Source organism: Anoplopoma fimbria, chromosome 24 (assembly GCF_027596085.1).
Source record: "Anoplopoma fimbria isolate UVic2021 breed Golden Eagle Sablefish chromosome 24, Afim_UVic_2022, whole genome shotgun sequence".
NCBI lineage: Eukaryota > Metazoa > Chordata > Actinopteri > Perciformes > Anoplopomatidae > Anoplopoma > Anoplopoma fimbria.
In genome coordinates, this window is record NC_072472.1 from 11,088,040 (window position 1) to 11,115,519 (window position 27,480).

A 27,480-nucleotide genomic window follows, 5' to 3' on the forward strand; every position below is an offset into this window, starting at 1 on the left:
TAGAGTGCGTCCTTCATTTTAAAAGCTCATTAAAGTACAGTTGAGGCGTGTTGAGACAAGCACTTTGTGCTTCTTGACTTTTATTGCACAGGAACATGATGAGCTGGGATCAGGATTGCTGCCAGAAAAAGGTGAATGACCTCAGTGCCATTCACCTCTCACTCGTGCCTGACTTTGGAAAAAGTAAACCCTCAGAACCTGTAATAGCTTCCTTATAAGATATTTTTTCTAATTATCATTCGCAAACTTTCTATTTCAAATTTCATCCACTTATTTATTTGTTTATTTTCTCACTTTGATGTCATGCTGACATTCTTAGTAAATTGCAAACCTTAATTTTCCATTCAATCTAGATGTGTAAGAAGAACAATTTCGTCAACAGTGAATTACATTTCTTTTGCTTCTCCAACTGACATTTAGTGATTATTTGTGTGTAAAAGGTGAATCTTTCTTTTCCCCATTGATAATACACAGATTTACTAGTTAAACCTGATTAATAACCCTTATGTCCAAAGATGTTTTCTGCCTGCATTACAGTGATGCTCACAACACATTCTTTATAGCAATAATTTTCCATAGTTAAGTAGTCGTCAGTATCAGATTTTGGGAGAGAGCTGACAAAATAATGACAAAATAATGCAAAGAATGTAATGTGATGTATGTTGGACTGATGGCACTAAAACATTATCATAAAATACATAGATTTATCGTAGCTTGAACTTGAGGGAAGTTCCTTGATATTTTTTTACATCCTATATTTACTGGGAAGGAAACAACACACCCTGTCAAAGTTCACATCTCCTGTGACACTCAATGGTCTAAACCCTTTTAACTAAAACGTTGACCTTTGTGTTTATTTTAATAACTTTGACTTAAGTCTGTGAATGAATGAGTGACTGTGACTAACAATGGTTTTCTCATAAACTTGTAAGGTGTCATCCCGCCCTCACTCCTTCAAAGTCACCTCAGGGGTAAAGTACACTTGAATGCTGTTCAATCTGCTACTAGAATCCACCGGCAGACACAGCAATGTAATGCAAGACCAATCATTTAAGTAGACCTTGTTATGTACAACTGATCAGGTTTTAGTGAAGTAATTTCTACAAGGAGAGAAAGCAGAGTTCAATTAAAAGACATTTCTGTTTAAACTTCGGTCAAGAGGAATATCTGCCTGCCATGGAGGAAACCCTCAACAGCACCATCGATCCAGCTTGTTTACAAGAGCCACCGCTGGCCATGGACGTAATAAAGCGTAAGTGATCCACATTACCAAATCCTGCTCGCTGATAATGTGTCCTTATCAACAGTCTGAGCTAATGACATTAACAGCTCTCTCAGCAGTGTCACGTGTGCAGCTGTGTTTCTTAAATGAACCAAATGATATTGAGTTCTCCCTTTTTTATTTGACTCCGTTCAAAAACAATCTAATATTTCACCCAAGCTAAATCTGTTTTGTGCTGCTTGTGTGTATTTATTATTATTTAAGTGTCATATAAATACATATGTTCTGTACTATGAAATAATGCCCTCTCTCTCCCCTGCTCTCCGTTTTAAATCAGAGCTAGATGTGTTTGAATGGTGCCTGTACTCCATGCTCACCTTCATGTCCTGCGTCTCCCTGCTGCTGTACTTGGAGCAGTGCGTCTATATTTATAAAAAACTGCCCTACCCCAAGAAGACGACCCTCATCTGGATAAGTGGTGCAGCACCAGTAAGCATTCGGGCCTGTTTTGATATTATAATAAACCTGCTATTTCTAATAATCAATCTAGTATCAAGTTTCAAGCTCTCCGGTGTGAGGCCCTCTGAAAAACAAGATGAGATCTAAATTCATGCTCATGATGTATGACTCTGTTTCAGGTCATCGCCACCATGTCTTGTTTTGGGATGTGGATCCCGAGGGCCGTCATGTTCACCGACATGACATCTAACTGGTACGTTTTCCCTCAAATACACCTAAATTAGTGCACAGGGGAAAGTATTTTAACATATAGTAGAGTTTTCCTTTCACTGACATTTCTAAAAGGCTGAAATTTGAATACATGAACGTGTATTTTTTCATGTAAACTCTTATCAGTGTTGCTTCCTTTTCTGACTGTAAATGTATTTTTCAAGTCTGTTATCTAATATCTGTGAACGGTAGCTACATCTCGCTTTGCAGTGAAGTCAACACGACTGTTATCTTCTTTGACATATTGACTTCCAGATTATTATAGAAATCCATATCTTCCTTTATTATGTTATTTTACCCCCCCCCCCCCCACCACCACCACCACCACTCGTTAAATCATTATACACACCACATATCTCCAACCAGCGTGTGCTCAACTCTCTATAGGGTTTTTCCGCCTGCAGTGATATACATTTTATGTGCTTTCTGATTTATGCACAGTACAAACAGTACAGCATGTTTAACAGCTGGATCAAAATCCATTAACAAGGGCTGTTTTGGATCTGTCCTCAAGTGTCAAAGAGTTTGTTTGTGTGTTTTTATGTAATGAATATATAAATGAAAAATGCAATTGTTATTTGCCTCCCTTGCTGACAAATCTTAAACATAGCTTCACACACTGTAAAGCTCAGTACTCAATGAGTGCTTGTTCAGATGTATTCACTGCTCTCTCTAAACAGGCCTAAATCTCTCCTCCTTCTCTGTGTAGTTATTTTGCAGTCGTGGTCTATAAGGTCTTGGTTCTGATTATCGAGGAGTTTGGGGGCAGCGCTGCTTTCCTGAAGCGGTTTTCCGGTAAACCCCTTTTAATCCGCACAGGACCGTGCTGCTGCTGCTGCCTCTGTTTACCCCGCGTGCCCATGTCACGGTATTTATACCTGCTAACTCAAATACAGTCTGTGTTTCACTGCTCGGGCTCTAATTACTGTGTTATGTGTTATTTACTGCAAATCTTTGCAGTAATTTAGTCCTGCTATTATTTACATGCATTATATACTCTTTCTAGGTTGAATGCACATTGTCTTATGATTGTGTACATTTCTATTCATTCAGGCGATTGTTGTTCTACCTGAAGTTGGGTGTCCTTCAGTATGCAATCCTAAAGACGGTTCTCTCCATCCTCGCCATAGTGTTGTGGACAAACGGCAACTTTGATCTTGCTGATGTAAGTGTTTTAAATGCTTCTCTGATTGCACAGAATATTAAATTAACATGACATGGAATTCAAATATCTCTTTGTTTCCTTTTCAGCTGGAGATCACTGGTACAGCCATTTGGATCAACCCATTCATTGGAGTTCTCACGATCATCTCCCTTTGGCCTGTTGCCATCATCTTCATGAACACCAACAGCTTTCTACGCGGCGTCAAAATTGTACCCAAGTATGCAATCTACCAGGTGAGTCAAAGCAACCAATCGTTTGTTGGTAATCTCAGACGACAATTAGACTTAACTTCATTTCTCAAGTTTCTTACAATGGCAGATAAAGGAGTGAGTGACCACCTGGTGGAAAAATACCTTCTAGTGTGTTCATCCTATTCAACATAGCAAAAGACTAGACTGAAAGAGCAACAGGGTTTGTCACTGGTGTGACATAGAGTTTTAACACCAATCCTCTTGGCTGTAGTTGCATTTGTTTCTTACCATAAAACTAAACTCCTGCTGAAAAATACTGCACCTTTAACTTTATGTACACTGTATGAACAGTATGTAACTGGTCAAGTATTGATTTTCTCCTCAGCTTATACTTGTCCTGAGTCAGCTGCAGACTTCAATCATTAACATCCTGGCCCTGGATGGGACCATCGCCTGTGCGCCTCCCTTCTCATCTCAGGCTCGTGGCTCCAGTAAGAAACATCTCTGAATGTCCACTGCCCAAATGTGAGGTGAAATAAAACATGTTAATCCCTGATCTGTTCTTTCTCTCTCTCTCTCTCTGTCCTGCAGTGCTAAGTCAGCAGATGATGATCATGGAGATGTTCATCATCACTCTGGTTAATCGGTGGTTGTACCGTCGAACATATGACGAACTTCCCTCTGAGGCTCATGACAATGACAAGAACGCTGAGGTGGCCCTGAAGAGTACTCTCGTCGAGCATGACGTCTAAAAAAGAATACAGGGATGAAAGAGTGAAAGAGTGAAAGTCAACACTGCTCTTTGATGATATATCATATAATCTAAGAGATCATCAAATAGCCATGTTACATCATTCTGCAAGGGGAGAGAACATCACCACTCTAGTCAACCTATTTCAATTTGTACTTTTCACACAGCACTCACAGCTTTCGTCAATATCTGTATCCTGTAGAAGACATAACTTATAGGGTTGGTTTACCCAGATTACTACTTTCAGCCCAAGAAAAAAAAAAAACCTAAAGATTGTCCACAGTGAGGTGTGTGGGTTATCCAGAGTAAATATGACATTGATCCTGGAAACAGATGTTGGCTGTTCAATTGTTTACATGTTTTTTTAATTTTGAGCATCAAAAAGGAAATTACATTCACTTCTATTGGAATGACTTTGCGCAGATGTGGTATTAATCTTCTGATAAAGTCTCTGCAAGAAAACAAATATTTATATTTCCCATAAAAACAAACTATCCCTTTAAGCTTTAATAATTCTTTATGTTTTGGAACTGGTGGCTTCATTTAAGCATGAAACTAGGATGGAGGAGAGTATCAGAGATATTTGTGTGCGGAAGAACAACATTTTTACATTAGCCTTGAGAACAGTAAATAAAAACACCTGTTTATTTTTGTAAGTGTGTGTGTGTGTATTATTTTGTACTAAAGTGGGCAGTAAATACTGACACAGTATTCTGTTGTTATGCATGTATGTACTTATTACAGTATCCAGGCTGCATGTATTAAACTGAGGTTTTAAGCACAGAAAAAACAATATATTTCTTGTTCACTGCAGCATGACGCATGCACCTGGAAGTATTTATGCTCACTGTAAAAAAAGACTAATACTCAAATTGATTAAGGAAACTTAATCCTTCTTCTTTGTTCCCTACGGCTGCATCCTACTGCGTCTCAACACAGTGTGGAAAACAGCCAGATTTGTTCAAAGACCGCTGACCCACTTACTCAGACTCATTTGGGACAGGAAATACATGCGGATGAGACAGCAGCTTTATTTTCAGACTCAGTCTTTATTTTACAGATGTCTACAGCCAAACATGTTGTTTCTTTAGCAACCACAAGAGGCCATGCTTGTTCCACCCCAAAAAAGTCACACGACTCAACTCACGTGATTCATTTATATTAATTATTGTTAAACAATAAATACAAAATAATTTAGTTTTACAGTTCCTTATTTTAAAAGGAATAAACAAGACCCCCTAGAAATGCTTGTGCCAAGCAAACAGACTGTTACAACATTAAACTAACAAGGATGCACATAGGACTTAAATTTTGCTTCTCAAAGCAATCTGTATTTGGTATTTACAGAAAGAAATAAGATTCTTAACAAGGTTTTCTCACATCTATCATCTGAAAAAGTGAAAATAAATAATGGCTTGAGCACTGTAACAATTAGAGGATTGCATTTGATGTTACATAAAAAAAAAATCATGTATCACCTTTTAATGAATGCTATAATCTAAACGTTGCTCATATGGAAATTGACACTATATTATTGGCAAAACCAGAAAATACGAGATCATATTAACACTGTCAGACTCAATAAAGCTGAAGGACATTTTTTCCTTTAAGCTGAAAGTTTGAATTTTACTGAATCTATTTATTGCTTTACACGTATCTAATCATTCTCAAAGGCTTGTTTGTCTTCATGACTGCTGTTGACTCTATTAAGGTTGTTTAAACGCCCTCCCACAAGATTGATCATTTTTATTTAGATTATATATAGAAACATCAACAGTTGAGCTTCACATGACAAATCACACTTTTGTTTTGTTTTTATATGTTCTCTACTTTCTGTTAAAAGTATGCTTTTTTAAAAATAGACAGACATACAAAGTGAAAAGACTGAGAAGAGAAGAGCAAAGCATTGTACAGATGCAAATAGGTCAATATGCTATTTATCTCCCAAACATGAAAGTGATAAACAGTTTCTATACTACAGTAACTATACTGCAATAATTATTTATAAAATTGGATATTCTAATATTTTATACATTTTTTAATAGCCTGGGGTGAGTTATTGTAGGTTGCTGCGACACACTCGATGTTAATAAAAAGCTAAATCTGTTCTATTAAAAGATTATTAGGCTGCACATAAAGGTACATCGCATTAATCTGGATGAGATGTTTCTGTAAAGCCAGATCATTCAGCATTCAAAATTTGGCCCTATTAATGGAGTATTTGTCTCTGCTGTTATGTAAACAGAGTCATCAGACGGAGCGGAAGAGAGAGAGAGGAAGGGAAAGCTGTGTTCAGGGTGGGTTGATGACAGCCCCTGGCTCTGCATTGCTGACGAAAGCTGCTTAGCCCCTCAGTTGCTATGGCAACCAGGGAGGGCAGCCAGGCAAAAACGAGGCAAAGGGGAGGGGCTTTTGAAGGGGAGAAGTAGAGGAGAAAGGGCTGGATGGGAAAAGATAGACAGAGGGAGGGATACAGAAAACAGATAAAAAAGCACACTGAGGGCAGAAGAGGTAAAGCAAGAGTACAGACGACGACAGAGAGGTAAGGGCTGGATATAAATGCTCACTCCACTGGGTGGGGAATAATAACTGCAGCAGGAAACTGGAGGATACAGAGAAAGGGGGAAACAGAGAGAAGATGGATGTACAAACGGAGAACATGGACCCCCCGCCTTGTGAATCCCAGGCGAGGGGTAAAATCAGAAAAGGATTCAAGCTGTTTGGCAAACGCAAGCCAGGTAACATCTTCTCTCTTCGAAGCAAAGGGGATGGAAACAACAAGTCACCTGTCACCAGGAGCAACACCGCAGATGGATTATCAGCAGATTCAGAGCAGGAGCAAGACAAGGAAAACGGACAGGATGTGAGTCAGGGAGAGCCGGAGCAGGCAGAGGAGGAGCCCCTCGGTGAAGATGGCGTTCTGGCTGCTGCTGCTGCTCGCGCCTCCATTTCTTCAGCCAGCTCAGCCAAGTCCCTCAGCTTCCTGTCGCTGCTCAGGGGTGGCCGGAGAGGAACGGGGGACCGCAGAGTCCGCACCGTGTCCCAGCCCGTGGGTCGGCAGCGTCGTGGGCTGAAGGACCTCTTTGGCAGTGTTAAGTTCCGATCAAAGGATAAAGAGGAGGAAGCCCCTCCGAGCCCACTCCTCATGTCCTCTCGGGCCAACAGTGTGGAAATCATCAAAGAGGACCTCACCCTCACCCCCGAAGCCCACCCTCGCTCACTGGACAGCCTCGAGACTGAGAGCTATGAGCCCGACAAGAGTTTCACAACACAGGACAGTGCATCCTCGTCCCCATCAGAGACCTTTACTCCCCAGTTGATGAGTAGAACTAACGAGCATGTGCCGCCTTTACCCACATCTGAACCTCCGCTGGTACCCGGGGATAACAGCCTGAGCTGCTTGCTGGCAGACATCTCTTCTCTCCTGACCTTTGACTCAATCACAGGAGGTGGAGACATCATGGCTGATGTGGAGGCAGAGTGGGGTAAAGCCAGCAGTCCCGTCAGTGCCGGGGGGACTGAGTTCCCGGCACCATCCACATCTGTCTTCTCCAAACCCACCATCTCTTCTCCAGTGACCTCTGCCTCTATCAGCACTGTCGCGACGGCAAAACCCTCCCCTGTAGCCGTACCCACAACATCCTCAACCCAATCCTTTACCCCTCTGACAAGGACAACTTTGACCTCTTCTCCCGTTGCCAAGCCGAGCTCCATCATCACGACATTGACCAAATCTTCCACTTTGACCACTAACTCAGTCAAACTGAGCTCGGACTCTCCTCAGCTCACAGACTCTGAGGCCTCTGCTAGAGTTAAAATTAAATCGGCTCCTTCATCCATCGCAACAAAACCCTCAACTTCCCCTTTAACATCAACAAGATTTTCGCCTCCAATAATGTCTGTCCCTTCAGTTACAATTAAATCCACACTGAGCACCCCCTTTACTGCTACCACAGCTCCACCGAACGCCCCGGCCACTGTAGTCAAGGCTCCTTCCATTAGTCCAACTCTTACCTGTACGGCTAGCAAACTGGCTTCGGAGGTTGCAGTACCTCCTCAAGTTATTGCTTCAGTAAGTAAACCTATCCCTGTAGCTACTCCAACCCCTGCATCAGCTAAACCTCCACCAGTAACCCATAGCCCCCCTACCCCTGTTGCTTTTACTCAACCTCCATCTGCTAAATTTGATTCAGCCAGCAGTTTGAACCTGCAGATTTTCACTCCCTACAAACCTTCTCTAAGTTCAGCTGCAGTAGAATCTAAAACCCCAGTGATAGTATCACCACCCCCTGCCGTTACAACCAAACCCTCCTTTTCCGCACCGGTTCCCCCCTCCAAGGTGACAACGGTTCCCCCACCAACTACAACCTCAGGTTCGGTATCTGCGGCCCTCTCCAAGCCTACAGTCACCTCTAGCCCAATGGACTTGACTAAGACCCCTCCCTACCTTGTAAGTGCTCCTGATAAGTATCCTTCCTCTTCCCCGACTACCACAACTAGAACCCAACCCTACTCTGCATCTGTCCCGACTCCATCTTCTATTTCAGTAGATAAGATTCCTCCCATGACTAATCATATTCCTGCACCAGTCTCTTTAGACAAGATGCCCCCTGCTCCCACACCGACCCCAGCCCCTACCACTCATGCTGTTGTTCCTACAACATTCCCAAAACCTCCTGCTCCAGCTCAGATCCCAGTCTCTCAATCTAAAGCCCCTCCTGCTCCGGCTCAAATCCCAATTTGTGTATCTAAAGATCCACCTGCTCTAATGCAAGTTTATCAGACTAAAGTCCCTCCTGTCACTGCTCAAATGCCAATTCATGTGTCTAATGATCCACCTGCTCCTGCTCAAATGCATGTTTCTCAATCTAAAGCCCCTCCTGCTCCTGCTCCTGCTCCTGCTCAAACCCCAATTTCTGTATCTAAGCCCCCTCCTGTTACAGCTCAGATCCCAATTTCTCTATCTAAAGACCCTCCTGCCCCTGTTCGCATCCCAGTTTCTATGTCCACTGACCTTCCTGCCCCTGTTCGCATCCCAGTTTCTATGTCCACTGACCTTCCTGCCCCCCCTGTTCTATGTCCACTCCCAGTTTCTATGTCCACTGACCTTCCTGCCCCTGTTCGCATCCCAGTTACTGCATCTAAAGACCCTCCTGCTCAGATCACAGTTTCTCAATCTAAAGCCCCTCCTGCACCGTCCCCTGCCCCTTGCCCAGTCACTTCCTTTCCTTCTTCTCCTGCAGCTTTGTTAAGTGAGGCTCCATCCTCTGCTAAAATGAGAGGAAGTGGACAGGCATCAGTCGATGAGCAACTGATTAGTCCAAGTAGCACAGGTGCCCCAGGGTGCCGGACCATGCTGTCAAAGACAGAAGAACTACATAATGAGTCACGAACAAGCCTCCAGGGATCCTCCAGAGAAAGTAGGATACCATTAGTAAAGGCATCAGGACTAAGCAAAATACCTGTAGTCGGAGGGGGCAGAGCAGGCAAGCCACCTGTCCGGGACAGTCATCATGTTGAAGATGAAGCGAGCCGGGACCCTCCTACTCCTGTGCTAGAAGAACAGAGGCCCCGTTTCGACTCACATGATGCAGGGAGCAAAGATAAATTCAGTGTTGTTGAGGCTAATGTGCCCACCTCAAAACACACCCAGGAGGAGAGCCAGCAGCTTCCTCAGCCAAAAGTGCTCACCAGTTTACCGCGTGACTCAAAGATCCCTGTGAAGCACGGCGCACAGTCTCACCCTGCCTCCCATATCCCTCAAGCTAAAGAACCCTCCCGCACCAAGATACCCGTGTCCAAGGTTCCTGTCCGAAGGGCTGGGAACAAACCCGCAGCTGCAGGTGGCAGCTCCCAGACAAGAAAATAAATCAATGGACTTGAATCAATCAATGATACAGATTATGAATTGCAACTTTTTTTTTTCGCAAATATAACTTGATGGCCACCCTTTTTTCTAAACTTTATTATTCTTGGCTTCACTACACCATAAGCAACAGGAACAGAGTCAAGGAGGCTGACAGCACTCAAGCACAAAACATCTCCACAAGGAGCTGAAGCAACGAGCCTGGCTCTTTGGGGCTGAGGCAACTGGACATGCACTCAGGAAAGGTTCGGGGTCACACCTGAACACACAGCAGCATCGATAACAAAGGATAAGCAAGTAAAAAGGTCTTCTGAGAACACAGTCACACACACACAAGGCGAGTGCCTTTTTAAGGGTGCTTTTTTTGGACAGACTCTCAGAATCTTTTCTACAGTACTTTTAACTTTTGTTACTCCCACTTTTTGTAGGAACCGTCAAATCTTTTTGTCTTTCTTTCCAGCAAGTCTCTTTGATAATAACCAGTCCCTTTACCTTTTATTTATGTCTCTAGAAGAACAGCAGGAGCTCTATAAATGAATGCAACAACCAAATTTACATTCCACACCTATCTTTGGATTGTATGTAGCAGAAAATGTGCCATTAGTTTTTTGCACAAGATGTTGAACTGTACAGCGCCTGTGTGTCCGACTGCTCATATGTAACATGATTAGATCTCACTGTGAACTCTGGGAGAGACTGGTTTTGAGGGAGGAGTGGAATATCTCTTGCCAGTGAAATGAACAGTGGACAGCAGCCATTATGACTGGCACTTAGGATGTTGTAAGCGAGACAGAGAGGATGCTGAGACGAGATCTCTCGTTCACTGGCACATCCTTATCCCACTTATCATCAGATGAGAACAATATCTCTGTGTATAGTCTCATCTATGTTGTTCTGTTTCCTATTTAATCAATAAAACATTATGAGTATTCGCAAGATAAAATCTGTTTAAGTTGTGAATTATATCCTGCATGTTTTTTTATATTGTGGCAGTCTGCAGACGGATAAGATGTGAGCATATATAAAACGATTTTATGTGTAAATAATTGAATGTGTAAGGAGAAGTCATAAGGGAAAAGTTCAAGTAAAGAGATATGACAAACATTTTATATATTCACTAATGGCTCACCATCTTACTACAGCTTTGCTCAGAGTGTCCTCATAGGAATATCGTTTCAAACATCATCCACACTCAAAGCTCACTGACCTGAAAAGCAAGCAGATGAATGTCAGCAGAGCCTGGTCCAATCAACTGCAAGGGGAAACGCTTAACATGCATACCTTATTATCAGGAAAAGGGGTTAGGGAATGTGTGTCATTGCTATTCTTAGTGAGAAATGCACCCGATGGATGAGCTGCATAATGCCTGAGTGGGTAATTTGATTTTGATGTTTAGTGTCAGTTTGATATCATTGCCGAAAAGAACAACATCCAGATAGTTTCTTGAAAAAAGAGGCTATAGTCTTGCACAAAAGCAGGAAAATGTAGGGAAAACATGTTGAAAAGCAACGCTAACAGCTACTAGTGCTGAGAGTTAAACCTCAGGTTAAGGACGGGACACTGATCTGAGTCATGCGGTACTGTTATAAGGAGTCTGGTGTTAGGAATAAGGCGTAAGGACAAAGGGTGAATTTCTTACCAAAAAAAAGCAGTGCGGAGGTGACACAAAAAGACCTCTGTGTACTTCAAGTAGCCAGAGGCTGCAAGCTGAGAAAAGAGGACCATCATTTGCCCAAGAAAAACATGAGGATTTCACACCATCAGGTGCTGAAACACACAACAGAGGGTAAAACCATCTCCCTGAGAAAAGAACAGTTTCCCCCTGAGGCTCGAACACAAAACAGATTTCCCTTTAAGTAACACCTGCAATATTAATATGGTTTGAAAATGGTCTTAAACAGAAAGTAGATTTATAATTACGCCTGAAGTTGGTTATGAGGGCTCACATTGTGACACAGCGTGATCAATTCGATCATGCTCTCCATTACAGGAAACTGCTGTTTTGAATCTTGTAGTTTTAAAGAGAAAACTCAAACAAGCATTATCAGTGAATGCTGCCTTTGTCAACATTCATTCACATGATTTTCTAGCAATTTGTCTTTCATGCTTAGAAGTGTTAGTGTCAACAGCCTTGAGTGAAGTACAACAGGGAACGTGGTGGAATTAACTTTTGAGCGTTAGTACACAAGCTGTCCCAGAGTACATCTGTTTATAGCTTGTTTGTGTGTCTTTAAGTCCAGCCCCCCGTTGCCCCAAATATGTTAGACAAATTACAGCACCCACAGAGCACTGAGGCAACTCTGGCTTTCTATGGTCTGCATGTGTTTGTGTCTGCTTTCGCCTCTGGAGAGTTGATGCGCCTCTTTAGAACCTAATTTAGCATGCTTCATTCTGTGTTTCCATGCCAACCCCACTAGGTCAACCAATGAGAGGCCGCGAGTGTCGGGAGGAGGAGTTAAAATACACGAGTGCCTTAATGAGCACACTCACAGTATACATGCTAATAAGACTAGTTATTACTTCATGCCCCATTTAAAATGGCAATAATGAATCATAACTCCTAAGAGCATCATAATAATGCTTCACTGTAATGTTGAGGCTCATTTTACATTATCAATTTGCTTCCAAACTCTGTTTTTGCATTGACCTGAGTTGAACCAGCCACGATGCAGAATTTTCTGTGATTTAGTGAAACCGAAGACACTCGGAATATGAAGGCTAAAAGAGATGTATTTGAATGTAATGAAAAAAAAAGCCTGCACCCCACAGTAGATAATATTACATTCCCAGAACATCTGAGACATTTTTCAGATACACTTTTAGCTGCTGAAGTAGCAAAAGAATGCCACAGGAATGTTGGAATTGGCTCTTATCATGGCCAATGTAAGATAAATAAAAGGTTGACTCCTTTAAAAGGTCTGATATAATAAGGCTTTCAATTCCCATGATGATACATTAACCATTGTTAAAATAAAGCCATGGAACTCAATATACAAAGTAAAACTTCAGAGTCAATTCATCCCTCCCTGTTTCATAAATGATAAAATCAATATACTGTACATGTTCAACAGACAAAGCAACCAAATCACTAACATCATTAATAATCAACATTATTTATTAATATTTATATTGAAATGTGACAAATGTCAATTATTAAAAAAAAGTAGCATAGAGTTGATTAAATTTGCCATTGTTTATATACAAAATATAAAATATTTAATGCATTAAAAATATATATATAAATGTAGTAATTTCTTTGGTTTCAAGGCTTGTGTCTCATACAGAGGCCGACAGTTTGCAGCTGAGACGTTAACATGACAGATACCTCTGTTCACTGAGAAGCATCCAGGAGAGGCAACAACTCATCTGCAACACTGTCAGCTCTGAGGCCTCCTCTGCACTGTGCATCCTGTAAACCAACAGCTGGTCACTTGCTGTTAAAGTGATCTTTCATGATCAAATACAGTCAGACTGTTGCAAAGAGTAAAAAAACATACATATCAAACATATAGATTTAACAAAACATTCAAATGTGCTCTGAAAGTGATTTCTGTCTTGCTTCTAATAAGCAAATATTATATAGATATGCATGTGCTTATAAATGCACATATTTGATATATAGGCATTACATGGATCATTGATTAGTATGGACCAACTGGCCCTGGCATTACCTCATTTGAGTGCAATACCTCTGCACTGAGGACCTCTGCTGGTGAAAAAACATAATGACATGCTTAAGAGAAACATGCGGGTGATGCAGTACAAACAGCATCACTGCTGCACTACATGGCCTCATCCTATCAGGCCTGCAGCCTCTACTATACAGGGAGCTAGCTGCAGAGTGGTATGCATGAAACACAGTACCATTGTGATTAGGGCAGATTATCTACTTTTATGAGAAGAATAATTCCCAACAAACACTAATACTTCATAAAAATAAAACCTGAAAAGTGACTGAAGTTTGCATATGAAAAGAAAAACCCAAATTAGGACTCACAGGAATAAAAGTGACGCAAAGAGACATGTATGTGGTTTTAAGAAATACGGATGGTGGACATTCAAGCCCGCTTTAAAAAAGCAGACAATCGCAGCTTATGCTTGTAGTCTGGCAGCAGCAATGAAATGCTTGAGTTAAAAATGTAAAATAATACTCACACTAATTACAATATAGAAATAATAGTTGAAATACAAATGTGCATTCTAGCAAACACAAATACAGATGGGATGATCTTATCTGGGAAAAGATCGGCAAGAAGTTGTAACCAACTGATACAGCCTGACATCCAACAAGAAGTAAAGAGGAGGGAAGATGAATAACATATCGAGATTTGTACATTACAAAAGGCAAGGTTATAGAAAGCTTTTTTGGCAGATCTGCATCTGACATAGACAATCAGCATTGGTATGTAAAGCAGTTTAGAAGTGTAGCAGTTGTTGCTTTTCTGATCATTTAGAAGCTTCCCTGATCCAGTTTTTACTAAAAACAAGACAAATATAACAGTGAGTGTATGATACAAGCAGAGAAGGAAGTTGGACAAAAAAAACGACTAAATTAATTTTCTGATGCTTCATCCTCTTTCGGTACATAAAGAACAACTAAATAGCTTAATTATGAAACCTGTATATCAAGTGTTTTGATATTATACATGATTATATCATAAAGTGTGCTTTTAAACATGATTTGAACGCTAAAAATAATACAAGTGTAAACAGAAGTTAATTGTTGACCTGATGAACATCAATCTCACGTTGATAGTAGCAGAGTGCCACAACGTTTGATAAAAATTTTAAGGGTTTGGACCCTGATCTGTTGGGATCTGTTACACCATGAAATGCATGTGTCCTTCGGCCCCCGTAACCATGACATCCATCCAGATACGCATGGCCTCAGGCGACGGAGCCACCATGTAGTACACCCGATCGTGGGTCTTCACACTGAACGTCAGCGAGGGGTTGGGGCTCTTGGGTGCAAAAAGGAATGTAATGTTCATTAAAAAAAGTGAAATAAGAATAGAGGGGTGAGATGATGTATGTGTGGGAGGGAGAGAGAGACAAATGGAGGGAGAAAAGCAGAGGATAAACAGATGTCAACATTACTCAAAGAAAACGAGGCGTGCAGACAATCCCACATGCTTAAAATCACAGACACGCACATAAACTGACTTACTTTGTGTGCATTCTTCAAATGGTCGTAGTACACCTCCTCTATGGCTTGGAAGTAAATGACTCCTTTCATCTTGGTCTCATGTTTGTCTGCAGCGGAGAACATAAACAGAACTTGCAAACTTCACTGTGATCAAAGCTCGGTCTCAGTTTTCAAAGTATCCTGGCATAGCTTAAAAGTGACATCACTGTTGTAGAAACTTTGTCTCACATCATAAACTGCACATTTTTTAGACAGAGGACTGAAAGCAAGAGTTGCTCACCTGCATAGTAAGTGAGCGTCCTGCGATTCTGGTCGAAGACAAACCAGCGCTTCTTCCAGGTCTTAATCTTGCCTCCCATTTTGACAAGGAAGCCTCGACAGGTTTTATCAGTGATGGCCAGATGGAAGCAGGCGTCTGGGTTGTGTCCAGCTGCCTCGATATGGCCGTGAAGATCAAAGTCATCTTTCCTTACAGGGAGGTAGCGAGTCAACAGCCGTGACTATGGAGAAAAAGCAATTAAATAGCAGATTGATCAAGAAGTATTTACACAAAACCCATCCGATTTTAAAACCTTACTCGTCAGTGATTGTGAATACCTGTGATCTTTGTTTCTCCCTGAGCTTCACTTCTCTCTCTACAAGTTTTTGTCTCCTGCTTGTCTCTTCCTGCAGTCGTTTCTCCAGATCCTCCCTTCTTCGTCGCTCCTCCTCCAGAGCATGCCTTCGCATCTCCATCTCACGCTCCTGCACGCGCCACATTGTGTAAATTTCAATCCATCATCAAACACACACATCCATATATACACAGGAAGTTTTGGTTACATTGACTCATTACCCGATGCTCAAGGAGTCTTTGTTTCTCAGCCTGGGCCTCTCGGAGTAAACGCTCCATCTCCTCAATCTTTGCCATATTGGACGTACTGGCGCTGATGGGAAATGGAAAACACATGTTGTCAAACACGAGAACAAACTCTCTTTCTCTGATAAGTAGAGAAGATACTCCTAGTGTAGTTAGTGGAACATACTGTATATCATAAGCTGAAACAAAATCCATCTAGGTGATAAAATACACTGTAACGCCCAAAAATAAATAATAAGGCCATGCAAACAAACTCATTTGTACAAATACCTAGCGTTTATGTTTAAATTTGCAAGAAACAAACTTGTAAACGCACCCCCTGAAGCACAAAAAATCGCCACAAACACCATAATTAAGGCTGTGACAGAATTTGCTAATGGGTATGTAACTGAGAAAAGCTTAAGGAGGGCGAGATATCATGTGGTTGTTTGTCTCTCATCTGACACAAACACAGAGCGTCACAGCCTCTTCAAAAGCCAAAAGCATTTCCTCTCTGTTTTCTCTTTAGAATATCTCTCCTCATCATCTCCTGCAGCCTTCATGCTCCAAATTCTTCTTCTTTTGACTCGCGCATATTTGCTCCGTCTAAACTCTTCAAAGTAACCTTTCATCTCTATGTCATCGTGTTTTTCTCTCTGACCTGGAGATGTTGTCTGGGGAGCAGGCGGAGAAGCTGGTCTCCATGCTGTCAGAGCTGTCCACACTGACGGTGTCTGAGGTCTGGCTGTGGTCCGGGTAGGTGAAGGAGTCCAAGAACACGCTGGGCTCGGAAATCATCCTGCTGCAAAAATCACTTCTTCTCTGTCTGTCTTCATTCATGTGTGCATGGTTGTTGTCTGCTGACAGAAGAAAATATTACAGTAAGACAGTTGTTAGACCCTCAGCATGCATAATCTAATATCAAAGTATACATTCACTAAGTTGGCCAAGTGGGAAAGCATCATGTTATCATAATTTAATTTAATTCTTTCTGTAGCAACCAGCGCCAAGTTACACTGAATAAACTGGATGGAAAAGGATAAAGCCTGTTGGGATGTGAAAACTAAACAAAGTTAATAAAAATAAAACTAAGAAAAACATTTTAGACTCTGTCTACTATATAAGTCTGTAACATTTGTGGAATTGCTGTTTAGCTTAAATCACTTTCAATCTTCCAGAAAAAATATAGAAAAAAATTGGTTTGGTTATTATAATACAGATTTCAACATCATGTTTATTGAGTTAAATTCTGCAGCTGAAGACTTAATTTCCCATGATGTCTAATATCTATGATGGCCATTACCAAAAAAGACCCTCTGTATGTGTTACATGTTTTGAGCAAGCTGTGGCAAACAAGTAATTTGCCTGAAGATCACAAATTCCTATCTGGTATAATGTACAGTAATATTGTATTTTGATATAAGATATGGACTAAATGTGGCTCCCTTTGGGCTGTGCCACAGATTATTGCATCAGTTCAAAATGTCCTGCCCTACTTGTGTAACGCCTGAGGTTTGAAGCTGGCCACACAGAATTGATTTGACGCAGACAAAATGCGACAGCCAGGCACTCTGACTCACTTTTGGGCAGGCGTCGGGTGCTCAGGTCCCGGGGGGAGAAGCTGAAGCCTTGTGGGATGACGCTGCCACAGCTGGAGCTTTGGGACAGAGGCAAGTGGGCCTGAGGAGGAAACAGCAGCACACATGCTGTTCAGGATCAGGCTCTACAACCTTCAACCTACAACACATCTACAAACAATGAGCTGGATGGGTGTTGCAAGCCAGACTGAAACCGAGAATTCCTGTTTGGGTGGATCATTCTCTAGAGACAAAAGGTTAAATTTTTTCTGGCTACAAGAAATGAGGGCAGTGAAATCCCCTTTTCTGCAGTCCAGAATCAGAATGAGCAACATTTAAAAGAAAATGTGAGTGAGTGTGCACCTTTGTGTCTGTCCGCAGGTAATCTCACATTCTGCTGCAGCACACTGCACGATATTTGAGAGGCCAATTATGGCAGCCTGCTCAAGAACCTCTAGTAGTCGCACTTTTTATCCTTGTTTTTTTAAAACTGCCATTGACTGTCTTCTGGGTCCTCACACACTTAAGAGGCCCACAGCCTGTAGGGGCCACTAGCGATAAAACACAACTTAGTGCATCGCCGACCCCGAGCTGCTACACTGTGCCAAGAGACACGATTGGTGGAAAATAGTTTGTTCACTTTTGTTGTTTTGGACATTGTGTTTTGCTAACAGCTAACAGCTAACAGAACTACCAGTGTGCACACTGTTGTACATCGCCTGCTTTAGATAAGAGAAATACAAATAGTTCTGTCAATCAACAAGTTCGATCCAAATGCCTTCAATTGCTGCTTAGATTACTTTTGACAAAAACGTAATGACCTTGGGAGGAAGCGTGCGTCCCAGGGATCTGCCATAAGAGGTGAGGAGCTGCTGGCTCCTCTTATGAGGTAGACTGTCACTCGGGTGGGGAGAGTTTTCTTTGCTGCTTCTTCTCCTTTCCTTCAGAGAGAGCTGCAGTGATCACACACATCACAAAGGATAAGAAAGTATAAAAATAACAGGACAACTTCTCAGAGAGATTAACACTTTGGTCATTCACTGTGTGACAGAGACAGAGGAGCACTTCTCTGATGGAAATATAAAGTGCCATTGTAGTTGTAATTTACACCTACCTCTTTGATGGCTACAGAGCTGTTAGCAAATGTCTGCCCCTCAGACAACTCTGCATACTTTCCTTCCAAAGACGCCAGTTTCTCTCTCTCCTGCAGACATCAGGATTAGATCTTCAAGTAAATGAAATCAAATATTTAAACATTTTAAACCAAAGTGTTTTCTTACCTTCTGAAGCATGACAAGCAAATTGTTTTTCTCTCTCTGGAAGTTCTCTCTTTCTTGCTGAGCCTGTAAGGTAATCTGTGAGGACTGTTTCTTCAGCGTCATGAGTCTTTCCTGTGAAAAGAAAACAGCACAATATCAATACATAATATCCTGTAACGTTATAAGATAAGTATTTTTGTCACATTAAGAGATACGGCATGTGTTTTATTATGAAGCAGCAGCAGAAGGAACAAGAGCAGATTCAAATGTCCTGGGATTGGAAATACAAAATGTTTGTGAGATTTTTGTCTCCCTGCAACTACATCTTCTTCAAACATTAATTTAATATCGTCACCCTGTTTCTGACCACTCTCTGTGGAATTGCCCTTAATTGAAATATCAATGAATTCTTTCTTTATTACTATGCAAGTAGTATTTCATGCTTACCATTGTTGGTATTGCTGTTTCCTGTAATTAGTTCATGCTTTGTGCTGCATATCTCACAATTTTGCAGCTTTATTTTCATGCACAACCTGTGGTAAGATTAATGACAACAAACCACACAATAAAGTAATTAAAAAAAGGAAATTTAAAATGATCACCATTAAAACTTTTAACAGAGTTTCAATGTGCTTCAACAAATCTTTTAGTTTATATGATTTGGCAGATTAAGGTCCAATTAAGCACCGAAAAAAATGCACTGTATCTGATTATATAAGAAACTTAAAGGTTCAAACTCTGAACTTTGGGCTATGAAAGACTACTAACAACAAATCAGCCTCTTAAACGAGAACAGGGATGTTTCTGTCTACCTGTTACTGAAATATGAGAGCAAGAAAAGAGACTGAACCTCTGAGATCATCAATATAAGGGCCGTTGTAATGAAGACGCACTGAAAAGTCCATACTTATAGTAAAGATTTACATGTTTCATTTTCCAAACCATAAAACAGCTCACAGATGCTGTCTACATTTTGTTACATTATGGACACCGTTGAGCTTTGTTCTGCTATAATGTTCCAAAAATACCCAGAGTAGTTATCATACTATAGATATTTCTAACTGGATGTTAGACATTTGAAAGTGATGCAGTACCAGCGTTACTTCCAGTGTTAAACATGCAGCACATGCAACATGCACACTCATACAACGTCACACTCCGTACTTTGCGTGTGACAGCAATACGCTGACACTCGGCGATCTCTCGCAGCAGCTCTTTGCTCTGACTCTCTTTTTCTTCGTCCTGATTAATTTCTCTCTCCAGCTTCTGAAACTCCAAATCCTCCAAACTTTTAGTCTGCTCCTCAGTTTCCTGAGAAACAGCACAACACACACAGAATATCCCAATACAGTAAACAATATAAATAGATGAGGAGACACTGTTTAAGAATCCGATCTACTTTGGGCACAAGGAATTAACTAAAACTTCAGAGAAATTGTGCATGCCTGTATGGAAAATTAACCAGTTTTGGGGTTTTAGCACAGTATTTAAAGGTAATTTAAAGTTAGGCATTTCGTTTATTTTGTTGGCAAAGTAATAAGTGTTAATTCTCATGTCTTTCCAAGGATTTTAGGTGATTTCAGTTTTCCACCAAATTGAAGTCAGATGTGCTAATAGTTTTTTTTAACACATGGCAACTATTTGGGCCTCTTCTCAAATGTGGGTGTTGGGGAAACCAGGGCAAAAACTAAAGTTGTGAATGTGATACAAAAGGGAAAAGTTGGTGTCCAGGATTACAAAGGACAAGTGCAAAAAAATAAAGGTGCAAAGAAAAAAAAAAATGAATGAGATCTGAGGTATTTGGTTTTGAGCCAAACATGAGCTAATTCTGGGGAATACAGAATAAACTGCTGCAGAGAAAGGCCGCTAACTTTCAAAAACTTATTTTTTACAATGTATGGAGATACCTTTACATTTCCGCTCTTTGTTCTCTGTTGCACATTTGTACAGGACTCCGTGAGGGTCTTTAAACTACTTTCCAAGCTGCTTTGCAGATCCCATTTGTGATGAACCCCCTTGATCTGGTGTTTAAAGCATTTCCTCTCGGAAACATCATTTGTTTGTTTGGTTTTAAAGGAAATGTAACTGAACCCTTGGTAGAGGAAGCTGTGGTTGAACTGAACTGATCCCTTAGAGTTCGCTTGAGCTGTTGCTTTAGTGTCCAAGAACCGGTGTCCACGCTCTATGTCTGCCATGGCTTAATCATGTTATATATTTTTACCTGTGATTTCTGAGTGTTGCTTGTCTTCTCATTACTATGTATCTTTTTCTTAAGTTGGTCCAGAAGCTCCTTTTCCCTCTGCAGCTGGGTCATCTCTGACTCCTGTTCCCCCTCCAGCAGAGCACACTCCACCTCCATCTGCAGAAAACAGTAGAGTAAAAACACTGCCTAAGAAATGTATTGGATGCTTAAAGTAAAAACAATTTCATTAAATAGCAAATTAGACAGTATGAGACAAACAAAAGACAGAATGGATGATTTCTGCATTTCACTTCATCAGCTTGACTGTGATGAGCTTGAGTGATAAACATCTGCACAGTGCTCTTCAGTTATCAACATGTTGTCAGCTTATCTCACACTAGATAAGAATAAACACTGTCAAGCTGTTCAGGTGTCGGGTTATATACTGCATTCTGCTCTCTACCTCTCGGACAGACTCCTCCATCTGGTTGTCCAGGTCTTTGATCTTCTGCTCCAGCTCCTCTATGTTGTTCACAACTTGAATCCTCTCTTCCTCTATATGCGTTACTTCCTGTTTTCGCTGCGCGCTCTCCAAGGCCTGTAATGACATCAGGAATGCATATAAATGCTTGGCTGTATAGGAGACTTCATATTTTGAGAAAAATTCCCATCATAAAGTGTATTGGTTGAAGCGTCTCATATTTAAAACCTGGGAAACTTTTTTTCCATACATACTGTACAATAGACTGTTAAATAACTTTCCAGCCTGTATAATCAGTTATTTTGAATAAGACAACAGCAGCTGCTGTTTTAACTCATCCAAAGCTGGATCGCTGACAACAGGGGCTGGATTCTTTTCTACTTGATGTAATGGAAATCTCTATCAGTGCTCTCCACTTCCAGTCACGCCAAAGTACTCCCACGTATTGCATCGTCTACCAGCGTCCTCTGAACATTCATTCATATTCTTACGTGGGTACATTCAAGAAATCCTGCATTATCAGGTATTCTTTCTTTTACGAGTCAGGAGGATTGTTTTGTGGTCAGAAGCTTTATAAGATTTATAGTTTCCAAGGCGGGCTGTGAGTGCTCTTTCCTCCAGCACATACTGCTCTGAGGAATGCAGATGGTGGAAGAGAGGGTATTTGGAGTCTGTAAACCTCTGTCACAATTGACACATTGCAGAAATGATGCTCTCAACTTTGCAATATAATTCCTGCAAACTCTAGGTGAGTTTGAAAGTTGTGTCTTTCACATAAAAAAAACATTGTTTGATTACCTGCGTTGATGTGTTCACTACATTCTGATCTTCGAAAGATCTCCTATCCATTTAGCCTCAGTCTAAAAGTTTAAAACATCTGGAAAAACGCATGTCTTTAACCATGCATATACACTAGCATTCTTCCACTCACACATACACACACACACACACACACGCACACAGTTGTGCATGCCGCACACACACATGCGCACACTAATTCTCCTTGGGGTAAAGTCATTTCCTGTTCTCTCGAGTTGAGTGCAGAAACAAGACTAGGGCTTCTTCATTAAAACCAGACACACCATTAGGTTGTTACGGCTCTAGAGTGGAGGAAAAGCTGCACTTTTACAGAGACAGTAACTCAGCAGCACTAGGACTGTGACAGTGGAGGGGGAGTCTGCATGGTACCAAAAAATCCCAGTATTTGATACATTCTGCATATTTAGATTTGTAAATTAAAAATGTTCATTCGCTTCTCAGTATGTGCGACGAGTCTTCCCACTGCGACACATTCAAAAAAGTCGATGGGAGAAAAGATGAGGTCAAATTATTAAAGCTGTGAGGAGGTGTTGTGAGGAGAAGGTCTGGAGGCGGAGCTGTCTGAGGATGAGCAGGAAGTGGGAGGAGCCTGGTTTGATCAGCGTCTATATATGCGGGATTGAGATCAGGCGTGAGCGCTTTCGCATTAGCTGCAGCAGCACCCTTGGCTCTACTGGCAACAATTATTTGTCTGGGTCAAAATGTGAGATTTCTTGCTCTTAATAAATTAATGTTTGCAGCACCTTGATGATTAAGTAATTTACATAATTTAGAGTGATACACATTGTGTTAATTCTTGTCACTAGCCAGATATTTGCTCCCCATGTATTAAATTTAGTGTATTGTGATAACACATGGTATGTTCTTTTTCATTTTAGATCAAACCAGCATTGATTGTTCCAGGCTCACCTCCCCTACCACCTGTACAATAAAACACAATTGAAGAGGACTCTTCCAGTGTCTCATTGTGCCTGACCGATCATCCATCACAGCACCCGGTAATCAGCTCGTACAGTCCAGATTGTTGAATATTCGACAGGAGGTTTTGTGCAACTTAGATTTTCCTGTTTGTGTCTGAACATAAACAGGAAATGCACACTGTTAACATTAGAAAACTTCCAACTAGAAGCCCAATGATTCTGAGGAATCTGTGTTGAGCCAGAGAGATTGTGTTGAATACTGTGGAAGACAAACACTGACTGACCTATGGTGATTTCATTTTTATTAATATTTTTGACCATATTACCCTCTTAACTCTGCTGGTTGTTTATAAAAAGTAAGTAGATACAATTCTAGATGTTTTGACCATAATTGTATACACATTTCCCCATCAAGTTCACACACACATTTGATATATATGGAAACTTTGTAATATGCACCAGATTTTGAAATGGTTCGGTGGAAAGGGAAATGGAAAGCATTTACCCTGATATTTCAAAAGGTAAACAAAGCTCAACAAGCTATCAGCAGTCTGATACACTGCATTCCACAGGAGAGAAGTAAGTCTCAACTACATTTCGGCCTTCTCTTAACTCACTAACACTTATTCTGTAACAGGAAGTAACTGAGAAGGCTAAGAACAGATGGGAGGGAAGCAAATGTGGATCCACTTCTGACAGTTGTCTCCCTCTTTACCAAAAACACTCAGTCCAGTTCATGCAGCCTAGTCAGAGACTTTACTTTATCCAGGTTTTTTTTTTTTAAGCAGACATTTTGACTTGTCATCGTAGGAAAAGCCCAGGTTTTACTAAAAACAAAAGCTCTGTTCAATTCAGTTGTCCCAGTGAGCCCCGACAGCGTGAAAGTGAACTAATACCAGGACCCTCAAACCAAAGGGAATCAATGTTATTATAATTTTTTATTTACAAATGCTAATTCCCTGCTGTTGAAAATTGCTTTTTTCACCTCAATAATTTGGTGCAGAAATTCACTGGATCATTTTCAACTGTGTCTCTCTAAACATAATTTCTAGCTGCAGCTGTTATCAGCAAAAAAAAGAAACTGCACCAAGATTAAGAAAGCAGACTCTTCTTCTGTCCCAAAGTGTACCAAGAAAATCAATAAATTCAGATCTAATTACCGTTCAGTCACAAAATGTATCACCCACTATACAGTTACTACTGTAGCTATGTGGGAGCTCATGTCCTTGTAGTACTTTTGATTACCTGTGGCTTATTTTACTAATTAAATGTATTCAGAGTTGAAATACTAATCAATTAAATCAGCTTATATAGTACTCTAAGTAAAGAGCATCCCATCTGTAGTTAAGATGATCTCTGGAGATAATTCAGTTAACAATTAAGTTGAGGATAAGTTTGAGGTTTATTACTGTTGTAAAGTACTTCATTTCTTAGAAGTATAACTGGGATTTAAATTAATTCATATATATATATAATTTATGAAAACCTGTCAATAGTCATGACTTTGGATAACCTTACTTTGGCTCTGTGGTGGGTGGAGGGGGAGGGGGCACTGCTGTTGAGGCTGATGGCCGGTGAGTGGGACCTGGCCTCTCTGTAGACGCTCTGCTGACGCTGGCTGACCTGCTGCTCCTCAGCGAGTTGGAAGTCTCTGGCTTTGGCTGCAAAACAGCTCTCTGGAGCGGTGCTGCTGGGAGAGTCGGAGAACACTGACTCATCGTCTGACACCTGCAGCTTCTCCAGCTCCTTATTGATCTTCTGCAGGTCAGAAACTGCTGAGCCCGCCGGCTCTCTCTCCACATGGCCAAACTCAGTGCACAGGTTTAAGATGGTCTCTAGACGCTGGCACTCCTGTAGACAGGTGATCCATTCTTTATTATCTTACAACTCTTAAGTTGTTAATGTTAACTCCTATGCTTTCAAACAAGGTGTTAAGATGTTTTTAAAGTAGTATAAAATTGGATAAGTCAGGGTCAAACAGAAACTCACCAATCTCTGCACTTTCTGTTCCCTGAGTCGTTCATCTCTCTGGTGCTGGTGATAGTCTCTCAGCTCCTCTTTGCCATTCAAAGAGCTGATGCTGCCCACCCTTTGACCTGGACCCAGCCCACCCTTCCCAAAGGACAACCTCCTCTCTCCGAAGCCTAGATCTAAGCCTGTCCCATCCAGCTCTACACCCAGAGAGCTCAGAGAAGCAAGGCTGGCCCTCCTGGGAGTGCTGGGCATGCTGGCTGGTACTGTCACATCTGGTGGCTGCTCCAGGGAGGAGAGACTACGTCGCTGCCCTGCCGAGCCTCTGTGGGAACCCACCGAGTGTCGTGACGGTAGCGACAGAGCAGGGGGGTCTGCTGCGTTGTGAAGCCGTGGCAGAGAACGACTATGCATCCCCAGGCTGTTGAGGGAGCCAGTTGAGTATTTCCTCTGCCGGCTTTCCCCTCCAGCTTTGCACTGAGAGTAGAGCCGGCGACCCATGCGAGGGCTGGACGGCACGCTGGCTGCTCCACTTTTGACCCTGGGAGAGCGAGGTAGGGGCTGCCCATAGGAGGACATCTGAGAGCTCCCATCTGCTGCGTTAGAGAGGAGCAGACTGTCTTGTGACTGGTGGCGAGAGTGGGAATGACGAAGAAAGCCGTTAGGGCTCAACTGGCGTTCACCTTGGCGAGGTGATGGAGGCACGCTGCTGCTGGTCATGTAGTTCAAAGTTCTGGAGGCAGATGGAGGCCGTTCAGTATTTCCAAGCATCGACAGTGGCCTGGCGGACTGGGATCCAACAGGTGAAGGCACGCTGAGGTATTTGCGGTTGCACTCAGCCGCCCGCAGACTGGCCTCCAGAGCACTCTTCCTGCGCTGCAGCGTCTCCATCAGGTCCTGAAGCTCTGCCTTAGAGCGAGAGCCTCTCAGCAATGAGCCACCCACTGAGCCACCGCTGCTCCGCTCAAGCTTTGCACAATCTGTAGAAAAGAGAGAGTTGGCAGACCATGAAATCCTGTCCCTTTTTTGGACTATGTGATGGAGTCTGGTTTAATGTAGCCCCTTTAATAAGGACCAGCTCAGCTATCACTCATGTGCTGAGTAAGAAGGGGGGGGAGGGAAACCAGTGAAGAATGTACGCTCATACAGTTCTGAGTCCAATACAAACATGGGCTCAATCAGCGGTTCAGCTTCTTCTAAAAATGGAAGAAGTCTGGTGGACCACGACAAGCATGCAAGAATGCATCATAGTCTCGACTGCAACAGAGATCACTTCCACTCCAGCCCAAATGTCTGAGCAAGCAGTGTGTGGACAGTGCCCTGAGTCATCACGGGTGGCTGAATGCTGAATCATTGAGTTGTGATGTGAAAGAATATCCACCTCCTGTACTCCTTTGTCTCAAATTTAATCCTGGTTTGCTGGGTCAAATACAACTTGGCTTAGTTACGTTTTAATAATTGTATGATTATCTAACTACTTGTAAGAGCTCAAGAAGTAATAACGCTAGTATCTTACTCTCTTTATAAAAGTCTGGAGCTAAATTGCAGCCAGTCGTTAGTGGAAATATAGGCACAAAACTTGTTCCAAGAGGAAAATTTGACTAAATCCAGAAGCCCTTAAAGTCTTGAACATGGACTGGTGTAAAAAGAAGGTTATCCAGATAACTCAATAAACCTGCTTCATGGAGCACTAACCTACTCCAGACTTGCATGACAGTTTGACATTGAACTGAATCTGTTCTTTGAACACAGGTGGAGCACAGATTTAATTAAGTGTAAGCAACATGCAACCAAATGTGTATATATGAAATGTATAATCTATAACTGTGGATTACTGAGAGATTCACTGCTGAATGACCAAATAAAAGTGATCAAAACCAAGAAAATATAACAAGAAAAGAAAAGGGTATCTTGAAAGTTGTCTTACCTGAGCTGTAGCCCAGTGTGGCCACAGCACTCCTCTGAGGAAGCATGCTGTTCATCACACTGACCTCCTTTCTCTGGATGCAGGAGTCAGCTGGGTCCTACGTGCTTTGTTCCCTGAGAAGAAGAAAAGTGAGAGGATCAATATGAAACACAACACTAGAGGAAAAGCAACTTTTCTGTTCTTAATATTGTCAGAAAGGGTTGTACATGGTGGGAAACTATTTCACCTTTTAAAATACAAAAATATTAAACCAGTTCAGGTTTCCTTCCTAACAGCAGTATTTCGCAACATCATTCAAAAGCATCTTTAAACCTAGAAACAAAATAATTCAAGGAACAACACAGGAAGTTGAATTAATGCCTTGTGGCCCCCCAAAATAACCTCAACAACCCGACAACAATACTTCAATTCAAGCAGATATTTCAGATGTGCATAT

General features: G+C 41.6%; 2 protein-coding genes across 3 annotated transcripts; one reads left to right on the forward strand and one right to left on the reverse strand.

Moving 5' to 3' along the window:
- Positions 1-1,176: 1,176 nt before the first annotated feature.
- LOC129114050 (organic solute transporter subunit alpha-like) lies at positions 1,177-4,059 on the forward strand. The gene is made up of 8 exons (XM_054626556.1): positions 1,177-1,252; positions 1,560-1,711; positions 1,861-1,934; positions 2,661-2,819; positions 3,005-3,116; positions 3,203-3,349; positions 3,693-3,798; positions 3,899-4,059. Exons 1-8 carry the CDS (start codon positions 1,177-1,179, stop codon positions 4,057-4,059), a joined length of 987 nt encoding a protein of 328 aa, XP_054482531.1.
- Positions 4,060-13,068: 9,009 nt separating this feature from the next.
- On the reverse strand, positions 13,069-27,099 carry phldb2a (pleckstrin homology-like domain, family B, member 2a). 2 transcript variants are annotated; one of them, XM_054625785.1, is made up of 16 exons: positions 27,045-27,099; positions 25,136-26,097; positions 24,665-24,997; positions 21,390-21,524; positions 20,966-21,103; positions 19,909-20,055; positions 18,766-18,876; positions 18,600-18,689; positions 18,307-18,438; positions 17,489-17,588; positions 16,570-16,765; positions 15,906-15,996; positions 15,668-15,814; positions 15,351-15,570; positions 15,092-15,177; positions 13,069-14,885 (listed from the first exon to the last, which is right to left on the reverse strand). In XM_054625785.1, exons 1-16 carry the CDS (start codon positions 27,097-27,099, stop codon positions 14,745-14,747), a joined length of 3,084 nt encoding a protein of 1,027 aa, XP_054481760.1. In that variant the 3' UTR covers positions 13,069-14,744. The 2 variants fall into 2 exon arrangements, with proteins under 2 accessions (XP_054481760.1, XP_054481759.1); XM_054625784.1 differs by having other exon boundaries at positions 16,570-16,768.
- Positions 27,100-27,480: the final 381 nt, after the last annotated feature.